Here is a 19,318-nt window from a genome sequence, read left to right on the forward strand (position 1 = left end):
CAGTTTCAAACACTGTCTTATGTTCACTGAGATTACTAATGTCAAGACGTTAAAGACTACAGTTCAGACACTCACCTTGAAGTAAATAATTCTAATTACAGACTATGAAAAAGGGGAGCAGCAACTACTGGTCAGAGCACGGACCCAAGAGTAAACAGCTCCTAACTGAGTGTCTGAACCTGCCAACGATACTGTGTCAACCCGGAAAATCATTTAACCTTTCAGACTTCGAATTATTATTTTTCTTTCTTTAACTTTTACTTTCTCAGCTCCAAGGAGTGATAAGAGGATTAGCTAATTGCTACCTGTAGAGATTGCTAGATAAACAAAACAGTGTAGTGCAGCTTATTTGTATTGCACTAACTCATTAAGTCCTTCAAGTGATATGGAATTAAAAACAAAACAACAAACAAACACATGGAGTGTAGTCTTTCCTGAGCTGCAGTAGCATGCACACCATGCCAAATACAGGGAACTGCACTGACACCTTTTTAGACCCTCAAATGCCACACCTGATCTGTGTAATAAGAGATTACAGGCACTAAAAAATCAGGGAAATCTTGCCTTCACATGAAAAACCTTTCCAAAGCTGCACGTTCGTGGATGTGATCTTTGGATGCCACTCCAGTTATCAAAGATAACAGTTGTGTAAGCAGTGTTAGTGTTTGCCAACCTTCGTTGGAATTGTTTTCCTTTGTGGCAAGGACTGAACTGAGACAGGATAAAGTAATCATGATTCAGGTATACCGTAAATTGGTAAAAAGTCAGGAAGGGACATTTATTAAAAAGAACTAAATACAGCCAGGTGAAAAAGATGTAAGAAATGAGCATAAATTAAAAAAATGAAGGGTACTTTGCAGAAAAGCAGACTGCTTATTCTATTTAATTGTATCTTAATCAGAAGAATAAATAGCTAAAAGTACAAGAATTATGAGGAAAGAGAAATAATTAGAGTGATGGAAAGAGCGAGAACAGAAATAAAGTCTTTAAGGCAACTCAGCTCGATAAAAATAAATTCCTCCTCTCTCAGCAGTTAAAGCAAAATGTTTCCTGAATCTTGACAATACCCCATTCTTTTACTTTTTGGTTGGCTGGAACCTGAACAACCATCAGTCAAGTTTGGGTGGCCGTGAAATAGGCCAGATGGAGTATGTCGGAAGTGTTTTCTGCTCTTCAGTGCAAGTTGGCCATTAGAGCAGCCACTCAACAGAAGTGCCTGAGTCTTTCACATCTGTCAAGATAGTTTACGGAGACCTTGAACATCCCCAGCTTTGCAGACATTGATTAGAATATGCAATTGTGTGTGCTAGAAGAGAGGTGGCTGCCTCTGCTGGGATTTTGTGATTAAATTATCCTTTCATCTTTTCCAGTCTTTGTTACAGGCTTTCTCATGACCTCATTTGTGTACTAAATACACAAACCATGGTGTCTGGGATATCACAGTCACATTGCTTACAGCCTTTCTGTCCAGATACACAATATTCAAGAACAAGCAATCGTTTTAATCCTGTGTTGGCTACACTTTAGCACAGCAGCCCAGGACCAAGTTATTGTCTTCCAATCTGACAACACCTCAGCAAGGCTAAAGAGAAAAGAGCTCATCAGAATTCCAGATACAATTCAAATTCCTGATTCATCATCTGCTCTCCCCATTAAATCTGATATATACAGGGCTTCTCTAATAACTGTCCGCTAGCAAGCAGTGAGGTCCAAAATGTCCATGTATAGCAGACTACAATCCATACCTAGTATCAGCTACTCTGAATGAAAAATACTCCGACAGATCAGTTGCAAATAAGGAAAGAATTATTTATTTATTTATTAGTTTCCAAGATTACAAGAGTGCTTAAAAAAAAAAATTTAGGCTTTTTCCATGCATGCTGACTAATGATAAAACAAATCCATAAGAACACTTAGATCACCAATTTATGAGGCAGGCATTGATTCCCAAAGTTAATGAGTAGCTCCTGGTTTAATTTAGCAAAAGTTTTGCCACAGTTCATTGAAGTTCCTAGAAAATAAAAATTAATTTTCCTCAGCAAATCTTCAAAATGTAACCCTTGGGATTTCTCTGCAGGTACAATTGTCCTTTCTGTTAAGCACAACTCAAACTCCTATGAAACAGCAGTCATCTTGAAATAGGTGGGAGAGATACAGGATTCATCCTACCAGTAAAGTTGCAGAATGTTCATGAGTTGGAAAGGTGGATATACAAGGGGAGAGCAGCAGTTACAGGTAGCATCAATTTATTTGTATTTTTCTCAAAGAACAGAGAAACTTCTGACACCAAGCCACACTCAGGAAACACATCAGGTAAAATCTGATACACCACACTTCATTGGGCAATCTTAGATTAAATAATCTGCTTTACTCACACAACTTCTTAGGCCCCTAACTGACCACATTAATTAACTTATTTAAAAAATTGTAAGAGTTAGGGAGAATTGTGAAGGTCTAAGATAAAGATATCTACTGCACATGCAAGCAGTGATCAAAAGAAAAACCTATTGAGGTTATTTATTGAGTGTAATGAACAACAAAGGAAACATTACAATTATGTTCTCTTTTTCAACACAAATCTGTAGAGGACATGCTTGGAATAATGTGTACAATCCAGTCTCTTCATGTCAAAAATGATTTTGCAATAATAGAATGAATTTAGGTAAGTCCAGTAGAGAATTTTCTTGTAATGGGTAAATTGTAATACAACAAAACACTTAAATCAGAGGTTTTAGCTTTAAAAGATGGCAAGTGACAAAAAGTAACAGAGGATTTGTAGGACTACAACTGATTGGAGAAGCTACATAGGGGATTTTACTCATCCAGTTTACAAGATGAAATCAAAAGGAAAAGTGATGTAATGTAGAGGTTACAAACATGACTTAATGGAAGAAAAATTGCAGAGCACAGAAAAGGAGGTTAGTCAGGAAAATAATTAAAACAACCCTTTTTCTGATTATACTGGTATTTTTCAGTGCAATATTTTCAGTCAGTTCACATCTGGTTTTGGGTCTCCCACCCTATAGCTATCAGAGATGAATTCAGTGATTCATCTTGAAGCACACACGAGTCAGAAAGGTAAATGTTTAGTGGCCGAAAAGATTCCTGTAATCAATAAGCCCCTTACTTATTATTCTGCTGCCAGAGCTCCCAAATGCCAGAGTGACACTGCCCTGCTACTCCAGGCAATCACAGTAGGAACAAAAGGCTCTTAAGCAGAATTTACATGTCTAGCTGCATATCAATACAGAACTTTTACAAGACTGTGCCTCAGAAAAAAGAAAAAAAAAAAAAAAAAAAAAGCTGCTTCTAAATTATTTATCATATCCTTTTTCTCTTGTAGTCTCAAGTCATTGAAGAGCAGCTGTGGGTGAAAAGGGAAGGTAATTATGTACCTGTAGTCCATCCCAACTACCTAGACAATAATCTAGATCTTATTTCTCATCTCTGAAGAATTAAATTGGGTCCTATTCTAACTATAGATGAAATGAGATTTATTTTTTTCCTTTATCTAGATGTGGGTGGGGACTTCCCTCCAACCTGTAATTTCCTTCACCTCAGGAAGAAAACAGAAATACTCTAATTCCAGCTAAAAAGTCAGCACTTAAAATTTTTAACTCAGAAATAAAGTTCAGTAGGGTAAAACATTTCACACAGTATTTATCTGCTTGACCTAATTTCTTACTCAACTTCCTCCTACTGCTGCCAACATACTGTCCAGTGTAGCTCCTACGTAGTTATACCCACAGATCTTCAATATGGATTTATCATCTTTAGCACAGGGCCCAGGCAGGCTTCAAGTGTGTGACTTCCATGCGTGCTGCTCCTACTAATGCCAACAGCAGATGATCAAGCAGGTGGCATGCAGGAAGATGCTGTGAGATTTCCAACGCAAATCAGGAGAGAGGAATTTCTGCCCACAGTTATTATGGTCACAAACCTACATTTGTACCTATTTCTCCCTTTGCATTCCTTCAAATCAAATTAAGTCAGGTTTCCTAATTAAATCAAGCCACATAACTATGTTGGCTGCAGTCAGTTCCAATCTGAGTTTCATTCTCAGCTATAACTCACTCATATCTAGAATCAGTTAAATCCAGCAGTTTCACAAGCTCTCCCTTTGAAACTACGACTTGAAAATGACCCTGTACCATCCAACAGCATTGCTCACACAAAACAATGCTGCAGCAATGCTCTGCTTGGTCCCCCTCTACTCTTTTCTGACAGCTGTTGATAGAATATATGGACCCAGCAGGAGCAGAACAAGGCAGAGGGCTACTAGTGGCTAGAGCAGCCAAGGCCTTCTGGCAATACAATAGGAAGCTCCATTCAATAAACTGAATGCCACTTAGGCTCCCCCCCCCCAAAAAAAAAATTCCTTCCCTCCAGCCTAATAAACAATAGAATCATGCAGCTCAAAGCCCTTCCTGTATTCCCACCCAGTCACTTCCACCCCCAAAGCAAATGAATGAATGCACACACACACAGAGCACCTGCAACCTCATCAGACATGTCTCTGGTTGCCCACAACGAGCAGGCTACCTGCAGGTGCTCCTCTGATCAGTGGTGTACCACCACCCACAATTTAAAAATTGCTGGTCTCAGTTGCACCTGTTGCTCCTAATCACATTTATTTTTATAATTATCCAAGTAATCAGAGCTTGGAACATGTTAAACCTAACTGGTTTTAAGCAACCAGTTGCCCAGACAGCATAGCTTATACAATTCACTTAAAACACATAACTGCTGTACCTCAAACAAGATCTCACAGTTTTAGCTCCCACTATAAATCATCCTACGCACATAACACCTGCTACTTCAACAAAATAGTATATTAAAAGGCTTGTTTGTCTAAGGAACACCTGCAAACACAAACGCAGGTCATATGCCTTCCTGTGTACTAGAAATTACACTGTCACTCATATTTAAGTAAGATATACATTCACTTCTATCTTTGTATAAAGGATATACAACCCCAGGGGTGCAGAGCATCCACATATCCTCTTTCAGTTTGCAGTGAGCAGAATATCCCTTCCATATTACCTGTCCCAAAGGAAAGCAGCCCTTTTTTTCAAGTAGTCAGTATTCAATACCAAACAAAAGCTATATAAAAGGTATCTTTATCAAGAGAGATTTTTTCATGCTATAATTGATCTGTTCCCATCAACAGATGAGTTATGATGAGCATCTGTACCCTGGAGGTCTCGTGAGCATCACCCAACTAGTAGCAGTATAGGTAGTCTAAGGTTCGAATTGAAGCTCTAATTTTCATCTCACCTCTTGTGTGTGAGACTGCCTTGACTAAACAACTCAGGAATGTTGTCTGCTGACAGCTGGGAGATTGGAGCAGTACAGAACTGAAGGAAGGCCATGAAAATACAATCCCTTGTGCTACTGACTTCCCACTGAAGCACACAGGGCAACACAAATCAGTGTTTTAAATGAACTAGCGTTCAGCTTTCAACAAATGGAATTTACCTTGAGGTTTGGGTTTGGTAAGCTTCCCACAGGGCTTTGAGATTGTGACAGTCTTCTGGCAGTCAGCATTATGAAGGGCTCTCTTTAGGTTCCCAGTTCGAGTCTTCAAGGCAGTATTCAAGTCACATTCTCCCCAGGCCTGGAACTGGTATTTGCACTCAGCTGCAATGAGTAAATAAATGGCAATATTTAAACAAGAATGATTGAGTGTGAAAACAAAAATGTTATGAGTCTACTACGGTATATCATGGACAGCTATTGCTTGTAGAAAAAAAGGATCATGCAACTGAAGAAAGAAAACCCAAGAAAAACTTAAAGATGATTTGCAGCGATAATTGCAGCATCTGCCCCCCCAAAATATATTACAATGGAACCCTCTTGCTTTCACAGGGATATTATATTATTGTCATATAAAGAAAAATATATTCAACTATACAATACATAATATTTAAAAAAAAAACCCAAAACAACAGCAGTGGGAAATACCATTCACATTCTATAAGTTTGTTCCTCCATTTGTGTGATGTCAAAGTTTACCAAATATGATGGAATAGTTTAAAGAACTATGTGTAACTATTCATTTGTCAAGGCAGATTGCCTTGGTAAGGTCCCAATTACATCAAAGCCATACAAGCTGTTTACTAGGAAAAAGCCAAGTTTGCAAGAGTAATCGGATCTGACTGCTGGACAGACATCTTGTCCAGGACAGATCTGATGTATCTTTCTGAACTGTTACAGATGAACCTTCTGAGATGAGTAATATAGATGAAATACACTGGTCTTCATTCACTCCTTTCGGTGCTCACACTGGTAGCCACTCATGCTTCATATGCTGCAAATCATGAAGGTCTGCACATCACAAGGTCACATAAAGCCTGTGGTAACCACCACTGAGATTCGCAACTGTGAGTGAACACATGACATTTATATTGCTGTCTTAAATAGGGTTGTACACCTCAGGAGAGCAGATTTCAGCACGCTGTTGGAAGACGGAATTTACAATACGTAAAAACCAGAGAAAAACCTTTAAGAGAGTGATGCTTACCTCCAAATTGCTTCTTCCAGTTGCAGGGAATCTTACACTTCTGAGTCTTGGTGGTTTGTTTGCATTCAGCTCCAGTGCGAGTGCCCTCACGCGTTCCCAGGCCACAGTCACCACTGGTGGGCACACAGACGCTCCACTGCCATTCGCCACAGTCAGACTTCTTTGCCTTTTTCTCTGGATGAGGACAAGGAACAAAATCCAAGCAAGAGAAGCAGTCAGTACCCAGAGTCCATGGAGAAGGTCCCTAAATTTCACTGAATAGTCATAGCACCTGAAAGAGTGAATAATGAAGGCATTAGTAAAACAATTGCTTCAAAAGCAAAAGGTCTGGTGTCCTCTTCCCAGTTAGCCTCTTTGACTCCAAAGCCAGGCAAATAATTCAAATTCGGGTCCACTACTATGTCTACTAGTCCACTTAGATATTCTCAAATGGATTCTCATCTTCAGAACAGGGAAGCAGCTAGAAACCCTCAGGGACCACTGACCAAAACATGCAGGAGGGCTCACTTAGAAAGAGCACTCCACTGTCTCCAGTAGCCGATGGCATGCAAATGTTTTCAGTTCCAACTGAAGAGGACTACACACTATACAGATTACAAATGTACATGTTGACCTTGTGTATCAGAGGATTTAAGCACCTCCAGGGAACAGTGCACAAACTTTTCACTTGGCATTCCATACCATAGTTTATGTCAGAATATGATCAGAATTCCAAAGGCAAAGAAAAAACTATATGGAAAAGTACACTCAAAATGCTGTTAATATAGGTGGGTTTGCTGCTTAGGGACAAAAGTAAGGATGATTATTTCATTTAAATCCTTAAACCCAAGTCTGATGAGAACAGACAGCAATGTTATCAAACCTAAGGTTCACAAAGATGTTTAGTTAGGCCCCAAATGCATCACATCTAAATAACTTTAAATGACTTTATATAAAATAGTTTTCCTTCTACCTCTTGTATATTTACGTTCACATTTTCTCATATTTCCACAAAGCCACGTTGGTTAGAAACACCTTTTCTTTTTTTCTTTAGTGGGAACACTAACGCTGACAGACTAACAAGTCCTATTAACTGGTGTGTAAGTAGCCTCTAAATAATAAGATCTTAAGAAAACCACCAAAAGATGCATTCCTTAAAAACAGCAAAACTGGGTTTCATAGATATGAATTTTCCACCCCAGGCCTGTCTCTCCTATAATGAGGCTTGAGCTCATCACTGACAGAAAGCAATTACCACTGGATGTCCAGCTGCCTATCTGCGGCAGCGAGTTAGTGCAATTCTTTGTCAGAGGATTTCCACATCACACAGCATTAGTGTAGCATTGTCATTACACCGAACAAGTGACATAACTGCTCTTTCATCACTTCAGTTTCATTCTCCCTAAGTCAAGCAGGAACCTATTCCCAGAGTAAATTTTAAGCCGCCTTGCAATACCCAGTCTGTGGTGATCTAAGAACTTCAGCCTCTGGGGCTGTCAAGCTGCCAGCTTTCATGGAAACCACTTTCTGTTTTCCTGTTTAACACAGATCAACATGTCACAGCCACAAATCCCTACCCTGTATGTCACAAGGTTAACTTATGACCTGAATTTTGTAATGAAACCAGAGACAGTTGGTACCCTCCTACACTTGCAACCTAACTCAGGGATTAATTCTGAATTACACTGGAACTTACCTGGTTTCTCTTTTTTGCCAGCCTCGGTAGTACTCACAGCTGCCAGAATGAAAACAAGTGCCAGGAGGGCAGCTGTGAACATTCGACGTTGCTGTTGTTGTAGTTGCATTCTGGGAATTAACAAGAGAGAGGAAAAAAGGATTGGTTAGAGCGTAAAAAGTGAGATCCCATCTCAAATGTAGCTACAGCATTTTTGGGAAGCTCTGCTTCAGGGCCACAAGGCAAAAGCAGATAATTAGCCATCAGCAAAATGGCCAGTTATCTTAATTCCAGAGAGAATGCAAATATTTTTAACAATTCTTTTCTGGCCAGTGCACCAAATCCCTGATCTACAATGCTGATGTCACGGATGAGCTTCGCCACAGGAAGCCTGGTAATTACCGGTCACCTACTAGAAACCTGTCAGAATCTAGGCTCCTGGTGGGCCTGGAACTTCTTCTCTTCTTCCCTGACCTCTGGTTATAATTTACTATGTAAAACTAAACATTACACTTACTTTGTGCTTCAGCTTACCCATTCATATGAAATAGGGAATGCTACACTCTCCACCTTGCAAGGGTTCAAGATTGGATCAAGGCTTACTTGACAGCTGAAAAGAGCTTCGTTCACAAAAACTTGTATAGGTAATATGTGATACAGTATCTTAATTGTCACGTGCATGTTGTGACATACCTTTTCCTTCTCCTCTATTTAGTGTCTCTTCCTAATATAAATTAAGCTAATTGCATGAAATGCAAAATGAGCACAGATTTGCACACACTGCTAGCAGCTATCCACAGCATGCTAATCAACCCAAAATCTGGATACAGGAAGCAAATATTCAAATATAAAAAGGTATTAAAAACATCTGCTTGATGGTGAAGCACCAGTTATTAGCCAATCAACAAAAGTAACTCAGAGGTGGCTGACTTCAATGGCTTACACACATTTTTCTCTCTTAGTTTGTTACAATTTGCTTTGTCTCATTTTGGCACTGCTAATTGGAAAGCAAGGCCACAACAAACATTTATGCTTAAAAATAAGCAACTCCTCATTTCCCAGAGAAGCCTCTCTAATAGGCAGCCAGATACCAAGACAGTGCTTTGATGGAATGTTTCTCCAGCATTTTTTAATTCTTATTTTAAATAAAACAACAAACAGGACCCATGACATTCATACTACATCAGCCTTCCAAGGAGGTGTCAACAGTGCTGGCCACTAAGATGACCTTAAAAGCTCAGCTAGACTGATGTTAGAGGGAGCTTTCAGGCAACCCGATCTCATTTTGCTGAGCACAGCAGCCTTAGGGGAGAAATAATTCTCACCATGAACAAAGAACAAAATGTATTGGAAATTTAATTTGGCACTCCTCAGTATTCCCTGCTGGCATCCTCTTGCTTAAAAGCAACATAGTTGCAACTGATGTGGAAAACAAGACTTGAATCCAAACACAGAGACTTCTAAGTACCCAGCTTTAATAGCATGCTAGAAGCCACGTAAGAAAACTGAACAGTTTTGTTGAAATAAAGGTCATGTGAAAACTGCAAGAGACCTGGCATTCAAATGCCTGAAAGAGCTGCCATTAGCACCAGTCTGGTTTGCTTAAAAAGAAACTACTGTTTCCAATCACAGAGAAAGGACGATCAATGTTTCCGGTGAACTCCAACAGAGTCCAGAGCCAGAGCATGCAAATCCCTCATGAGCTTGGGTTTAGTTTTCCCTTTTTACCACTTAGGCCCTCTTATGTTTTACAGAAAATGTAATAAATAAATAAATAAAAACAATTAAAAAAATAAATTGCAACTTGTCTTCTCATTTAGTTTACTTGAAACTGGTTCTTCATTGTCAAACACAGTTGCACTGCTGTTAAGACACCAAACTTCCCCACTCAAGCCGTTTCCCTTGGAGAAACTTCACCACCAGCAGCACTGCACCTCACCTCATGTCCCATATGCACTACAATTTACCTCCTCACTTCCTAACTTACAAACAACTCACTGCAATCCTTCATTGAAGGGAGTCAAGTACTCGTGTGGAAACAGAGAAACTTGTGTGGAAAGAGAGACAAACACTGCCACAATCTCAAGACACCTTTCCAGTGTGTTGTCTGAGGGAGTCAGAAGCTGAAGCAAGACAGCACCAGTTATTGCTGCACAGGATGTTGCCACACTCAAGATATGCCCACAGTGGGAAGCGTGGCCAGCATGCCAGGGAGGTGGTTCTTCCCTCGACTCTACTCTGGTGAGACCAAGCCTTGAGTACTGGGTCCAGTTCTGGAGCCCCCAACAAAAGGACATGGAGCTGTTGGAGTGAGTCCAGAGGAGGGCCATGAAGATGATCCAAGGGATCTAGCATCTATCCTATGAAGACAGGCTGAGACAGGTGGTGTTGTTCTCTGGAGAAGACTCCAGGAAGACCTTGTAGCAGCCTTCCAGTACCTGACAGGGGCCTACAGGAAAGCTGGAGAGGGACTATTTTAGAAGGGCATGGAGTGATAGGTCAAGTTGGGAACAGTTTTAAGCTGAAAGACAGGAGATTTGTGTTAGACATTAGGAAGAAATTTTTCATTGTGAGGGTGGTAAGACACTGGAACAGGCTGCCCAAGCAAGTTGTGGCTGCTCCTTCCCTGGAAGTGTTCAAGGCTGGGTTGGATGGGTCTTTGAGACTAGTCTAGTGGAAGATGTCCCTGCTTATGGCAGGAGAGGTTGGAAGTAGATGATCCTTAAGGTCCCTTCCAACCCAAACCATTCTATGGTTCTATGATTCCTACATCCCTGCTACCCACCTCAAGGACCTGGGATGTGGTCACATGTGCCTTATGGGCTGCTGGGTGTCATCAGGATGCATGGATAACTCTTTCTAGGGGAGCTGCTTTATATCAGATTCACAGAGACTCAAATTCAAATCTGATCTATGTTATTTTCAGCAAAACATGCAAAGAAAATAGTTGCATTTTGAAGCATGAAATGTTCCAGAAGCTCTATAAACAAAATCCCACTGACCCTTAATATAGCATGTTTTCCTAAAACTTCAATCTCCTTACAGCCAAAACACTTGCCAAGTTGTCTTAAGGGAAACATTAAACTCGTAGCTATACATATACTTATGCATATATGTATACATACACACACATGCGCACACACGCACACACACATACATATATATATATAACCCCCTGGCAGAGAGAGCCAGGCTGTTTCCTGAAATGCCTTTTGCTATTAATTAGCAACAAGAAAAAAGCCACGTTGTACAGATGGAGCCTTGCCTCACACCATTCCAACACCCTGAATTATTTTAATCAGTATGACTACAGAAAATGGCATAATTGTTTTGCACATGACAGATGTGGGTAGGTAGGTATTCCCAAAAAATTACAAGCAGCCTATATATAATACCCATTGAAAGTTAGATACTTTTTTCAGAATGGCAGAATATCGCACCTAACAATAATAATTTGAGTTTAATCTTCAGTTTTCTTTGCCAGTATTTCAGCTGGCCATTAAATAGATATATGAAAAGAAAAACTTGTCATAGTGGACTTGTTTTTGAAAACAATATACACCATGGGGAAAAAAAACACAACAAAAAAAACCACAAAAAAAACCCTTTGTCTTTTTTTTGGTGTATTTTTTCAGAATTCTAAGATGACAATTGTTACTTTTCATGACATTCTGTGATAACATTTCCACTTTAAACTTTAATTTAAAGAACTACCAAAACTGTTAACAGCAATGAAAAAACAGGTGTTTCACCATATACAAAATGGACCCCTACTCAATATTTTGGGTTTTGTAACGAACCTTCTATTTACACCAATGGTAAAAAGCAAATAATGTGTCATGAATGGAAAATATTTCTAAAATCTTGTTCTACAGGCTCTAATCAGAGCAAGACAACAGCATATAAACCAATGGCAGTGGCATTCACAACTGACAGGAGGCAACAGAAATAAAAGTGAAGGAAAGAAAACCAGCGTTTGGGATAGGGGGAGCTCCAGAAACTTCAGAAGAAAGACAAGGTATAGAGAAAGAGAGCTGAGAAGAGTTTAAATGGTAAGCTGAAACAAGATCAGAAAAAGAGCATGAGTCATCATGAAATGAGCATCAAAACAACAGTGAGACAATAGAGAAGTTGTTATTGACAGTTAAACAGTAAAACGGAGAGTGTCAGGAAAACTGAAGTGTGTAATGAGGTGAGACCTGAAGCTCAGCTGAGATGCACCACAACCAGTGGCTTCTCTCAAGAAAAATGAGGCACAGGAATTACTTCAGTTTTATAGTTGATTTCAGAATCAGTCTCTGTTTAGAAGTAAAAAATGAAATTAAAATTTTTAAATGGGAAGCAATCAGAAAATTATTTAGTTCATCTATGGGTTCAGTTGCATGTTGAGCATCAGAGTCAAACAGAAGTCACATTATGGTTGCAGCTTAAAGAACCTTCTGAGTGAAGCTTGAACCTCCCACTCCAAATCCCTCAATACCCCCAACTTGATTTTACAATCTCACTTATCTCTCCTAAACCTGATTCATTAAATCATTTGTTTGCTGTGTACAGTCTCCATGACAAAGTGTACCAACTCCTTCAGGAAATATCTATCCTATGGACTGCAGCACACAAATCCGAGCTCTACCACAGACCCAACCAGTACCTGCACAGTGTATGGTGCAGGCACTGTGGCATGCAGACACTTACATTTGTGTTCAGGCATACTACAGACACTTGCATGCAGTGTCAGGCTTTGTCTCAGAGTCCAAGAGAAAGTTTACTCCTTCCAACCCAAGACCCTGAAAATGCAGCTTGCTTCCTTCTTACTAAAGTTGGCAGCCCAAGGTGGCTGTGCTCCTCTAACCTTTGGATCTTGGTTAGCGTAAGTCAGTCTCCCTGGAGAGACTCTGCGCTCATGCAATTAGCCCACACACAAGTTCTTCATTCTGCACATCTGAACAAGTCTCTCCTGGACACAAGCACCCAGAGCAAACCAGACAATTTCAGATGCAGCTCTATTGATGAGCAAGGGCTTATTTTTCCCAGCTTCACATGCATCTTTTGCAGGTGGCTTTTTTTCTGTTAATAACTATTAATCAAAAGCCCATCCCTTCATCTGTTCTTTCCAGAACAACTGGCAAGGTCCCAGACTGCACAAGCAAGAATATTTTTTTTTTTAGTTCTTATGAGTGTAATCTTCCACTGAACTATCAGGTTTCCTAGCACAATTTCACCTGTCCATATCCTCCAGCTCTTCCAGGATAATATGCCAAACACCAGCTGTGTTGATAATGCTGCTACCTTGCAGCTCTGAATGTATTACAATACTGTGTATATTGCCATCTTTAATGACAGCCCAAGGGCCTTGTAGAGAATTTGCAAGGTCTCACGACTGAGGCTTGTCCAAAGCTTGCTCTGTCTGAGCTTTTCTTGGCTTGTTTGCAGCTTTGTCACATTTGGTTTAGCTGCAACAGCAATTTTTCTAATTGACCAGCTAGCTATGGCTAATTTGATCTACTTTTCTATTGCTGTTGTATGGAGCTACCCAGATTTTACCATTCAATTATAGTAATGTACTATAGAGAATTACAGGACTGGTATTTTAGCAAAGGGCTCAAGAAGTGTAGACACAGGATTCTGTGTAGAGAAATACAGGTATAGCAGGTATGAGATGAGGTGAACTTACTCATGGACAGATAAAGAAATGCAGACATGCAGATGGACAAAACTGGATATAGGAGTAAGAAGTAGAACAAAGAAATCTTTTCCAACATAGTTAAAAGCAGCATATATAACAAGTCTGGATATCATATGGAATTGCAGAGCAATGAAAAAATAAAAGGCATAAAAGCATGTCAGCAAACATTAAAAAACAAACAAACAGAAAATCACAAAAAAACCCTAACAACAACAGCAAAAAAACCCCAAACAAATAAACAACAAAAAAACCCCAAAATACAACAAACAACAGAAACCAAACCAAGTTGATCCTAAAATGAGGAAAGAGAAAACAACAACACTAACATCCTCCTTGCCAAGGACCCTAGATAAAGACAAGTCATCATAACCATCCCCACCACCAACACCATAATGAGACCACCAGTCTTAGGGTTGAGAGGAGCTGGGCAGGCATCAGCATAACATTAAGAAAAGCAGTTGAATCTAAGTGTATTTATAACCATTTTTAACTGTGATGGTGGTGATTTTGTTGCCATTAGTATTAAAACACCTGCATAGCCATATTATTTTTCTGTAATAATTACATCTACACTAACGATGATTCTTGGATTAGACTGCTAAGGTTTCAATTACACAAACAATATGTTTTTACTTATACAAAATATAAAAGGTATGCCCATAAACAATATTCTGAGCATATCTGACTCTCAGCTTTGTCTTTCAGTATACTACCATTTTCATCCCATGATCATGAATAAATAAATGCATCCCAAAATCAGACTTTAGAAATTCCTAAAGCTCATTATTTCTCTTCAAAACACTGCTCATTTTGAGTTCTTTTTAAAATACTTACCCATGTTACTACCATTCACATTAATCCTTCATATTTTTCTGCTTGAATGAATAATTTCTCATCAAGTCCACACAACAAATACTTTAATAAATTACAGTTTGGTTAGTCCCAGATTAGTCACATCTAAAAAAATCAGTTTTTAAATGAGGTAGTTTGGGAGATCAGTCTCCTTTCAGTAAACAGATGCTGTATTTAATTAAAATTAACATTTATCTCCACTTCTTCAATTATTGTCTTATTAAAAATGTGTCCTATTTTGCTGTCCATTGAGGGCAGATGCACATGTCTGCAATTACCTGGATCTATTTCTTCCCCTTTCTTAAGTATAAGTATTATATTTTCCATGCTCCAGTTGTACAACAGCAAGAGACATTTTACGGTTGTTTTAACAGTCTTAATGAATCTGAAATGTCAAGTGCCATTTTACAGTACTCTGACATGGAAACACAGTTTTCTCTGTCAAGAAGTTAGGAGCATTCAGCTCTTAAGAGTTTACCTCTTTAACAGTTGCAGAAACTTCTGTGTCTCCAGGTCTCCTTCTCATTCACCATCTGATGCACACCCCTGTGACCTACCTGATCTCCTACACTGAAAACTGAGGCAAATGTTTACATGCTTTTGAAGTCAGGCTTTTGTGAACTGTAGTCTTTGAACTGTAAAATGTTCCCCATTCTCTCACACATACACACAATTCCTTTCTTGCCTTTATTTGCAGGACTAGGGAAAAAAGAAAACAAAAATAAACAAAAAAACTCCCCACAAAACCTAGATTTGCTTTTCATTTGCTTTGCAAGTTATGTTAGCTTAGGTTTTGGTGAGTCTCAGTAATATGCCACTTCTGCACTTCCAAAACACTACTTTCTTGGATGATCATTACCATTTTCTATGATTTCTTCAAGATCCAGATAGCATTTTAGTGGGTTGTTCCCCAGATAGACTTGAAATCCCTCTCTACAGGGGTTTTTTCCCCCTTTTTCCTTGAAGAAAAAAATGACAGTTTTTTTTTACTTCAAAACAAAAAGATGTGCAGCAATCTTTTATTAAAAAACTTGCACTGGTCCAACACACATCACCAGTTTATTGATTTCTTAAAAATCAGCTTTTAATATTGAAAACCTTACTTAAGATTTATGTTCATGATGTAATATAAACTGAGTCAGCTTGTTAACATTTGACAGAAGTGGTTATTTTTAAGGATGAGCTTTGAGGATGAGTTATAAGGTCAGACTGAATTAAATTCAAAAACAGCATCACCTTTTTATAGTCCTATGGGAGGCAGTGAAGACATCACATCCACAAATAATTATCCCCTACTATTATTAGCACTATTTACCTTTAATCTAAATTTGGTAAGATAAACGCTTTCTTCTTTGGTCAAATTAAGTGACATTATATTTTACTCTTGGGGAATTAGGGGGTGGGAGGGTTGGTCAGTGTACCAAAAAAAAAACAAGCCCATATCAATTCAGAGACCTGCAGCTACTCCAGTCTTGCCCAAAGCAAAATTTGTGTGCTTGCTTCCCTTACTTCTTTGACTCTCTCCTGAGGGAGCAGCCTTCAGGTCACCATTCCAACATGAGTGGCAAAGTGCACCTGGCAGGACGCCCTGTCTACCAAAATGATAGAGAATCAGGGAATTTTAACTATCAGACACTTCTCAGCTTTTTTTTTTTTTTTTCCATCCTCTCCTTTGCTTCCATATGTGAGGGGAACAAAGGGCAACTCCACATGGGGGCAGCACCAGTGATGCTCTCCCTCCATGTGGGAGAGGGGATGCTGGCAAGCAGCAGCTGGTAAGGAAAAGGCAATTGCTTCCAAGGTGAGCTGGTGCTGGAAGGAGCTGGGTAAGCAGCAATTTATTCAGTAGTACAGGATAAATTTATTATTTTTTAATGTATATATAATTGAATATAACTATCTGTTTGTTGCCTGCAAATCAGCCAGAAGTGAGAAAACTCCAGAAGGCTGAAATTATATTTGGCACAGTTTCTTCCTTTTTTCTTTTTTTTTTACCAGCATTTATCTCAGCTACAGCACCGGGTATCCGTGATAACCAGCCAAAATCAAACAGCTAACTAAAAAAGAAAAAAAAACACAGCATGACCCTTCTGATAAACCCAAGTCAAGTACTTCACTTAAAAATTGCAGCATGCAACTCGGGGACTATAGTTTTCAATATATAATCAACTTAATTTTCTCTTTTCAACATGGACATCATTAAAGGCCAGAAAAATGAGCTTCAAGGCCAGCAAGTTATGCCAATGCCCTAAAAATAAGCACAGAACCAAAAGTTGCAAGACTGAAGAAAATTATTAAAATGTAAACAACAAAAAGTCAGAACCATGATGAATGAATATGCACCATTGAGCTTTGTTCAAATAAATAAGCTAAAGTAATTAGTTAAGTTGTGGATAACAGTTCCACTAGCCTTTGATATTTGCGTGGTTGATTGCATGTTTGTCTCCCACATCAGGCTAAGGCAAACACACACTCTGTGGATATTTTATATTGCTAGCTCCCTAAACATAATGAATAGTTCAAGTTGAAAACAGATACCCTTGGAGACCAGAATTCTGCCTTTTAGCTCTGAGCATAATTTAGACTGACTCGAGACTGAAGAGCCAGTCCAAACAAATAAAGACAGAACATTTCTTCCATTTTTCCAAAATGTTTTTGCCAAAATTAAAATTCTTCATGGAGGAACATCAATATCAGTAAGATGGGCAGTTTTTGAAAGCATTTTTAATTAATTAAAATAATTTTCTTTTTATTCTTTTTCACTAGTATTAAACTGTATTCTCTTTCATTAAAAATGTAATTTTACACAAACTATACAAAGGATCCTACTGTTTCTCACAGGCATTATATCCAGATACTTCTGCAACATAACATCAGAATCTGAACATCTAGAAAGAACTCCATCTGGAGTTCTTATTAGCCACCTCTGTCTCTCAGAGAGCACCTAGAGCTGTGAAACCTCTTCAGTGGAAGTTGTAAGCAAAATTTTGCTAACCCAGAACACTATAAACCTTTTTCTGATCACAGAAGAAGGAACCAATTATAAAAACTTTTGGGAGGTGAAAGTTAAGTATTCACACAGTAATGTTGTGAACAAAAATATAATGGCAATAAGTAGTTTCTTCCTGAGAGGAAAAGTGCAGTAAGTGGAAATGCCGTCCTAAACACAGAAGGCGGTACAGACAGTTACAAGGCCAAGGAACTAAAAATCTAACAGAGATGGCCAAAACTCTCCAGAGGTGATTAACAATTTTATGCTTCTCTCTTTCCAAATTTCCAAAATGAGATCTTACACAAGTGATTTTATTTTCTGAAAGCCTAGGTAACACACCCAATTATTATTATTTTTTTTAAAGTAATAATTACAAAAATCCTGCACATTTTCATATCATAAGCCGATGTTAAGAAGTTAACCAGGTCAATAAAATGTGAAAAAAAAATGCTGTCCTTTCCAGAGAAGCATTACATTTATTACATATAAAAGAGGCAGTTGTTATTTGCTCTATTGGTCCCCACCCAGCATACAGAAATCATTTTCTTAGCTCTGGTCTTCAAAATTTCTCTTAGATACTACAGTGTCAAAATGAACATCACTCTTGAAATACGGTTTCTGTCCTTCTTTCTCCACCTCTTATTACACTCTCATCCACAATAAACACATTTTCTTCCTCTCTTTTGCTCGTGGTGGGTCTGAGAAAGTCAGGGCTCCTGAGCAATAACTGATACTGACTTCTGCAACTGTCTCTTCTATTAATCTTCCCTTCCCACGGCTCTAGCTGAGAGGCTGAAGAAAACAACACAAAAAATCTAAACCACAGCCAATATTTCAGTTCATTCTGCTGTATTTCCAGATCCTAAATGAAAAAGACATCTTAAGACACTTCTGTTACTGTGATCTTTTCCCTCCCTGCTCTTCCCACAGTGATCATAGCTGCTGTGTCACTATCTACAAAGTTACACTGGGGTTCTTTACATTTTCATTTCTCCAAGACTAAAGACGAGATTAAACCATCCTGGATTTGACCAGCCAACAACCCACCAGGAAGACCACAGGAGACTCACCTCCATTCTCTCCAGTAACTTTTCTTTCAGCGAGAGAAAGTCCAAGCTCCCGGCTCAACTCTACTGTGCATCAACTGCATCAATGTCTCTCTCTTGGGAAATCCACTTGTTGTGGTCATGAGTTTCCCTAGTCACAACTACTGGCAAATCTTTCTCTACTCTTTTTTGACTCTGACTTCACCACTCTCTCAGTGTGCAAAAGATGTAACTACTAGATAATGGCAGAGGGACAAAGAGTGCCTATACAAGCTCTTACTACAGTTATTCTTTCTGCCTCCTTTTCCACCCCAAACTGGCTAGCATCTTTGTTCTTCTGATTGCCTAAGACTGTTAAGACACAAAGTATTTTATCACGGTTTTGTAATGCCTCTGACAAGTGTCTAGATCCCTGCTACTCAAACACTGTGACACTACACGACCAGAAATGGGCAAACACTGTAATACAGAGTCTTCTGGTATAAAGAGTACAACTGATATCTATTTGGCTAGTGAATGTGTTTTCATGTACCAGAGATAAATTTGGGTACCTTCTGAAAGTGTTAAA

General features: G+C 38.9%; 1 protein-coding gene across 1 annotated transcript in view; it reads right to left on the minus strand.

Annotated features, from left to right (window-relative positions):
* The window catches only part of PTN (pleiotrophin), a 19,475-nt gene extending 11,168 nt beyond the window's left edge, over positions 1–8,307 (minus strand). The window contains exons 1-3 of the mRNA XM_010008202.1: positions 8,199–8,307; positions 6,524–6,697; positions 5,479–5,640 (exon numbers count right to left, since the gene is read on the minus strand). Of these exons, the coding sequence (XP_010006504.1) occupies positions 5,479–5,640; positions 6,524–6,697; positions 8,199–8,307 (445 nt within the window). The remainder of the gene's footprint in view (positions 1–5,478; positions 5,641–6,523; positions 6,698–8,198) is intronic.
* Positions 8,308–19,318: the final 11,011 nt, after the last annotated feature.

Source organism: Chaetura pelagica, unplaced genomic scaffold (assembly GCF_000747805.2).
Source record: "Chaetura pelagica isolate M959 unplaced genomic scaffold, ChaPel_1.0 scaffold92, whole genome shotgun sequence".
Classification (NCBI taxonomy): Eukaryota; Metazoa; Chordata; class Aves; order Apodiformes; family Apodidae; genus Chaetura; species Chaetura pelagica.